At 41.3% G+C, this 7347-nt stretch overlaps 1 protein-coding gene across 3 annotated transcripts in view; it reads right to left on the bottom strand.

Annotated features, from left to right (window-relative positions):
• Positions 1-5166: 5166 nt before the first annotated feature.
• LOC122564063 (sodium- and chloride-dependent GABA transporter 1) overlaps positions 5167-7347 on the bottom strand; it is a 95844-nt gene continuing 93663 nt past the window's right edge. For all 3 annotated transcript variants that reach the window (XM_087977398.1, XM_043718553.2, XM_087977399.1), the window contains one exon: positions 5167-5949. In XM_087977398.1, coding sequence (XP_087833524.1) covers positions 5803-5949 — 147 coding nt within the window. In that variant the 3' untranslated portion in view covers positions 5167-5802. The remainder of the gene's footprint in view (positions 5950-7347) is intronic.

The raw sequence follows: 7347 nt of genomic DNA, 5'->3' as shown, positions 1-7347 counted from the left end.
CAATTGCAAACAAATGCAAATCATTGGGTTCTGAACTCAACTTTAAATGGCTCAGATCAAAAAGTTGAAGTTCTGAATTGGAGAAAGGCTAATTTTAATGGTATTGGGCAAGAACTTTCAAAACCTGACTGAGGGCAGATATTTGCAGGTAAAGGGACAGCTGGAAAATGGGAACCCTTCAAAAATGAGGTAACGTCCAGAGACAGTATATTACTATTAGGGTGAAAGGAAAGGCTGGTAGGTAAACAGAATGCTGGATGTCTAGAGAAATTGAGGTTTTGGTTAAGGAAAAGAAGGAAGCATATGTCAGGTATAGACAGGATAGATTGAGTGAATCCTTAGAATCTAAAGGCAGTAGGAGTATACTTAAGAGGGAAATCAGGAGGGCAAAATGGGGATATGAGACAGCTTTGGCAAACAGTGTTAAGGAGAATCCAAAGGGTTTTAACAAATACATTAAGGACAAAAGGGTAACTAGGGAGAGAATAGGGCCCCTCAAAGATCAGCAAGACAGCCTATATGTGGAATTGCAGGAGATGGGGGAAATACTAAATGAATATTTTGCATCAGTGTTTACTGTGGAAAAAGACATGGAAGATATCGAATGTAGGGAAATAGATGGTGACATCTTGAAAAATGTCCATATTACAGAGAAGGTGGTGCTGAATGTCTTAAAACTTATAAAAGTGGATAAATCCCCAGGACCTGATCAGGTGTACCCTTGAACTGTGTGGGAAGCTAGGGAAGTGATTGTTTGGCCCCTTGCTGAGATATTTGTATCATCAATAGTCACAGGTGAGGTGCTGGAAGACTGGAAGTTGGCTAACGTGCCACAAATAAAGAATGGTGGTAAGGAAAAACCAGGGAACTATAGACTGGTGAGCTTGGCGTCAGTGGTGGGCAAACTGTTGGAGGGAATCCTGAGGGACAGAATGTACATGTATTTGGAAAGGCAAGGACTGATTGGGGACAGTCGGCATGGATTTGTGTGTGGGAAATCATGTCTCATGAACTTTATAGAGTTTTTGGAAGAAATAACAAGGAGGATTGATGAGGGCAGAGCGGTAGATGTGATCTATATGGACTTCAGTAAGGCGTTCGACACGGTTCCCCATGGGAGACTGGTTAGCAAGTTTAGATCTCATGGAATACAGGGAGAACTAGCCATTTGGATACAGAACTGGCTCAAAAGTAGAAGACAGAGGGTGGTGGTGGAGGGTTGCTTTTTGGACTGGAGGCCTGTGACCAGCGATGTGCCACAAGGATCGGTGCTGGGTCCACTGCTTTTGTCATTTATATAAATGATTTGGATGTGAACATAGGAGGTATAGTTTGCAAGTTTGCAGATGGCACCAAAATTGGAGGTGTAGTGGACAGTGAAGAAAGTTTTCTTAGAGTAAAATGGGATCTTGATCAGATGGGCCAATGGGCTGAGGAATAGCAGACAGAGTTTAATTCAGATAAATGTGAGATGCTGCATTTTGGGAAAGCAAATCAGAGCAGGACTTATACACTTAATGGTAAAATCCTAGGGAGTGTTGCTGAACAAAGAGACCTTGGAGTGCAGGTTCATAGCTCTTTGAAATTAGTTGCAAGTAAGTAAATAGGATAATGAAGAAGGCATTTGGTATGTTTTGCTTTTATTGGTCAGAGTATTGAGTACAGGAGTAGGGAGGTCATGTTGTGGCTGTACAGGACATTGGTTTAGGCCACTTTTGGAATATTGTGAACAATTCTGGTCTCCTTCCTGTCGAAAGGACGTTGTGAAACGTGAAAGGGTTCAGAAAAGATTTTCAAGGATGTTTCCAGGGTTGGAGGATTTGAGCTATAGGGTGTGGCAGTTTTCCCTGGAGCATTGGAGGCCAAGGGATGACCTCAAAGAGGTTGATAAAATCATGAGGGGCATCGATAGGAAAAATAGACAAGATCTTTTCCCCAGGGTGGTGGAGTCCAGAACTAGAGGGTAGAGGTTTAAAGGTGAGAGAGGAAAGAGATAAAAGGGACCTAAGGAGCAACACAAAGGGTGGTGCGAGTATGGAATGAGCTGCCAGAGGAAGTGGTGGAGGCTGGTACAGTTACAACATTTAAAAGGCATCTGGATGGGTATATGAATAGTAAGGGTTTGGAGGGATATGGGCCGGGTACTGGCAGGTGGGACTAGATTAGGTTGGGATATCTGATTGGCATGGACGGGTTGGACTTTATGACTCAATGTCCTACATTTTCGAGAGTGTGTGATAACATCTCTGAACAGATGATTGGAAACTATCTAAAGTCATTCACATAGCAGGAGCATTCTACTCCCATTTGAACCCTCGTTCTCCTAATGAGATTCCGTTTAGTCCTGCCTGTTTTCAGAGACTGCTTCATCATAAGGAACCCCAGGCGATGAAGCCATTAACAGAAGTGTACAATGCAGATGATTTTCACTGTAATTACTCCCTGATATGGTCCAGAGAGAATCTGCCCCATAATCATTAGTAACAGTGCTGTTATTGAATCCCAGTGAGCACAATGTATTATGCTAGAATGAAACATACCTGGAAATGCATTCAGGGCTACAACTCCAAATCACTGTTACTGTGATTCTTTAAATCAGCAAATTTTTATTGTTAATACTCATATTATTACTTGAGTGCTGCAGTCAGCTCATCATTGGGCACATTGACTTCATCTCCTCCGGTACGCTACTTCTGTCTTTTTCATTTGTTTATATGTAGTTATTCATTGGTGCCTACAGACTTTCGAAGTGTTTCCTTTCAGCCTGCGTGAAGCAGAGAAGCTTGAGGTGTGGGGGTGGGGGAGTTCCTGATCAAGGTGTGTAAGGTTCTGTTCGCCGAGCTGGGAATTTGTGTTGCAGACGTTTCGTCCCCTATCTAGGTGACATCCTCAGTGCTTGGGAGCCTCCTGTGAAGTGCTTCTGTGATGTTTCCTTCGGCATTTGTAGCGGTTTGTAGGAAAGATCACAGAAGCGCTTCTCAGGAGGCTCCCAAGCCCTGAGGATGTCACCTAGACAGGGGACGAAACGTCTGCAACACAAATTCCCAGCTCAGCGAACAGAACCACAACAACGAGCACCCGAGCTACAAATCTTCTCCCAAACTTTGAGGTGTGTAAAATTGAGGAGCAAGTTGAATAGAAAGCAGCTGTTCCCCTTAGTTAAAGGATCAATGATTAGGGAGCATAATTTTAAATGAAAAGCAGGAGGTTTAGACGGGATTTGAGGAAGAAATCTTTCCAGCCAGAGGGTGGTGGGCATCTGGAATGCACTGCCTGGCATGGTTATTGAGGCAGATAACTTTAAGAAGTACTTGGATGAACACTAGAAAACTCATAATATTCAAAGCTATGGACCTAGTGCAGGAAAATGGAGTCAACAGTACATTTTTGGTGACACAGACTTGATGGGCCGAAGGGCCACTTATGTACTATATGATTCACTAGGTTTAACACCAAATCCACCAACTTTCCCTGGTTGGAGTTTCTAGGTCTTGGACTAAGTTTCAGTCTAAGGGGCATGCCATTTGGGACTGAGCGAGGAAATCCTTCATGAAAAGAGTGGTAAATCGTTGCTATCCTTTGCCCCAGGGGTCTCCTGATGTTCAGTTATCACTGAGATTGATAGATGTCTACACATTTAAAGACATCAAGGAAAAGTGCAGGAAAATGGTGTCAAAGTAGGTCAGCTCAGATCTCCGAGAGCTGTATGGTCTATTTCTGTGCCTATTTATGCTGTTATGACCAAGACAGCCAAATCAAATCATCCTCCCTATCCCTCTATTCACAACACAGTAAAATTAAAACACTCAATGACCCTCAAAATTCTCCCTAACCAGATGTTTTAAATAACCAATATCAGACACTGCATTTATAGCTTAAACAAAATAATTAACCTTGTAACCAATTGAAAGCAGTGGATGAAATAAAAAGGGGAGCCAGTTCATCCCTCCTCACCTGAGATCTTAATAGTTAAGGGTCTCCTGTCTAGACCCATAACAAATTGCGGAATCTCATCTGTGGTTCGGTCTCCCAAGTGGCAGAATATGTCAAAGTCTGCGTTCTCCGTTTTCTTGGCCATTGTGACTGAGTTTGTTGACCTTACTGTTGGGTTAGTATAGTCCTTTAAGAACTATTCTTTCAAAAAAAAAACACACTAGCCAATGTGTGTCCTCCCTTTGTAACCCATTTTATGCTGGCAAATGCATTACACAAATATTTCCTCAGAACATAAAGGAAATTGTGTCCAGCCATGTTTAACCCAGTATATATTTTAACAGTCCAATGAAGCTCTAGTACAAAGCATTGGTTAAAGAAGATGCTTCAGTTTGACTTCCTGGTGATATTGGCTGTGAATTTTTCTCTGATTTCAGAAGTCCTGTTTGCAGCAGTGTGAACCATCCGGCTGCTTGGAATGATTGTCTCAGATGTGGTTTAAATGCAGGCTGAAAATCTCATAACAATTTAAATTTAACCGGAACTTAACAAAACGAAAATAGGAATCATTGAGGATGTTTCACCTTCAGATCAAATACAACAAAATTTATACTCCAGCTGCTGACTGGTTCCCATTGTGAATGACATGTTACTGTCTATAATTTCCATGTGATCCCATTCAGAATGAGATTACAATCCTGGTTTTCCCAATAGCCTTGTCATGAAATGCCAGACCCTATTTTCAGGGAAGCTCTTGCTGTACAGTCTTAGAGTATTAGAGATGTACAGCATGGAAACAGACCCTTCGGTCCAACTCTTCCATGCTGACCAGATATCCTAAACCAATCTCGTCTCATTGCCAGCACCCGGCCCATATCCCTCCAACCCCTTCCTATTCATTTACCCATCCAGATGCCTTTCAAATGCTGTAATTGTACCAGCCTCCACCACTTCCTCTGGCAGTTCATTCCATACACGCACTACCCTCTGCATAAAAAAGTATCAATAGCAGAAGAATACCTTGTGGACAAATGTGAACAGTACCAGTACATAAATTGCTCATTGAATAACTTTCCAGGAGTTAGATTCTGCTATTAACAGGTTTACCCACTCTATTCCCACATGCATGCCAATACCATCAGGAAAGTCAATTCTATTTAGTGTTGTATAGACTACAGTATGTTAACAAAGTGAAGAACCCTTTTGCTAACTATTAAAATATGCGATAAACCATTAACATTACCAGGTGGGATTTGAGAACTTTATTCTGAAGTGGGTGGGTCTAAAAGCTTCATATTAAAATATAAAAACATGCATTATTTATTCTGCACATTTCAACATGGCTATTCAGCAAATGTCAAAGGTTTAAATAGGTTATGCAGTGCAATGGAATGGATCTTATTGCATAATTATAAACCCGATAAATGTACTGAGAGCAGGTCAGTAGTTTCCCATTGGGATGGTTAGAAAACGAAAAAACATCAAAACCATGGTGGCTCAGTGGTTAGCACTGCTGCCTCACAGCACCAGGGACCCAGGTTCAATTCCAGCCTTGGGTGGCTATCTGTGTGGAGTTTGCACATTCTCCCCGTGTCTGGGTGGGTTTCCTCTGGGTGTTCCGGTTTCCTCCCACAGTCCAAAGATAGGTGGGTTACTCTTCAGAGGGTCGGTGTGGACTTGTTGGGCCGAAGGGCCTGTTTCCACACTGTAGGGAATCTAATCAAACACAATTTGAACAGGTATGTTGACAAGTGGAGAGGTGCTGGGAATTGCGGATAAAATGGGAATAAAACATAACTTTCTCACATAGAATCAAGCATTTTAAATCAAGTTTCACAATTGCTAAGCAAAGCTTTGGTGCTTTGTGTGTTAAATGGAAGTGTTCTTCAACATTTCATTTTGCAGTGCTGGTGACTTGCCAGCCATTGGAATATCCTGTAAAGGCTCAGTCTTTGTAACTCCTGTTTGCTTCCGGTCATGATCGAAACCAAAAGGAGTGATCGAGCTAATGAGTCTCTGAAATAGATAAATTTCAACATTAATACAGACTTACAGTCAGATCTGAAAAGCCCTCTTCAAAGATTGGAAAACGTTTATGAAGCTATGAACTTAGTAGGATTCAAACTTCAGTTTTTGAGTTCAGTTTTTATACCTATCAGGGTGAAAATTGACAGCCTACCAGACTTTTCACTATTTGTCCAAATATCATGTTGAATTGTTCCCACAAATACCGGCACTTGAAGGGCTCAGTATGTTTGTTCCCAAACCAACCTTAGAGAATTATGTGCACAATGGTTAGCACTGCTGCCTCACGGAGACCCGGGTTCAATTCCCGCCTCAGGCAACAGCCTGTGTGGAGTTTGCACATTCTCTCCGTGTCTGCGTGGGTTTCCTCAGGGTGCTCCAGCTTCCTCTCACAGTTCCACAATGTGCAGGTTAGGTGAATTGGCCATGCTAAATTACCCATAGTATTAGGTGAAGGGGTAAATGGAGGGGAATGGGTCTTAGTGGGTTACTCTTCGGAGGGTTGGTGTGGACTCGTTGGGCCAAAGGGCCTGTTTCCACACTGTAGGGAATCTAATTGTTCCTTCAAACCACACACAGACTCAATTTCTGAATCCTGTGTCAGTTCATTTCAAATTCTGGTTAGTTTTGTGTTTTGATGTTGTCCTCATTCATTTCAAAGTGACCCTTACATCTTTTAGCCTTAAACCAGCAAACTGAATTTTAAGAGTTGCACTCAGGTGAAAAGTCAGAGAATAAACTCATTGAGACTCCAATCCCTTAAGACAAACTATTTTGTAATTAAATGGTTTCCATACTATGTAAAATCATATTGCTAGTTTCTCAGCACAATACAATATTTTGGTACAAATAGAGACACTTACTTTAAACAATCTGGATGAGACTCTTCCTTATTCATTTTAAACTTTCTAAATAACCTTCATTTATGTAATCTCACTTTGTAATTTAACCCTTAAAGTTGAGTTGTCATTTTAGTAAATCTACCCACATTCACTCCAAGGCCACAATATCCTTTCTAAGAGATGGTGTCCCGATCTACTTGAGGGAATCAAGAATTTTGGATAGTTATTACATGACTTTATACCTAGGGACTACAAGGCGGTTGAAATTGTGCTGCAATTATACAAGGTCCAGCATTCCATTAGCTTTTCTGCTTATTTTTTTAGAGTTAGATATCAAGTATCTTTGGACTGTCACAATTTTCATATTTTCACACATTTTGCAATGCATTTTTCCTTTTAAGTCCAAAATTTTATATGTGTATACATTGAAATCCATTTGTCACAATTTTGTCCACTCACTTTATCAATACCTCTTTGTAAATCTATGTTTCTGTCTATATTGTATGATTATTGCCTGTCTCTGCCATTGACGACTATTGCTAAGCAG

Source organism: Chiloscyllium plagiosum, unplaced genomic scaffold (genome assembly GCF_037043375.1).
Source record: "Chiloscyllium plagiosum isolate Xiang-an unplaced genomic scaffold, Cpla_swu_hap1 HiC_scaffold_31, whole genome shotgun sequence".
Taxonomy (NCBI): Eukaryota; Metazoa; Chordata; class Chondrichthyes; order Orectolobiformes; family Hemiscylliidae; genus Chiloscyllium; species Chiloscyllium plagiosum.
The sequence above is the reverse complement of the archived record's forward strand: the minus strand, read 5'-3'. Positions and strand labels throughout refer to the sequence as shown.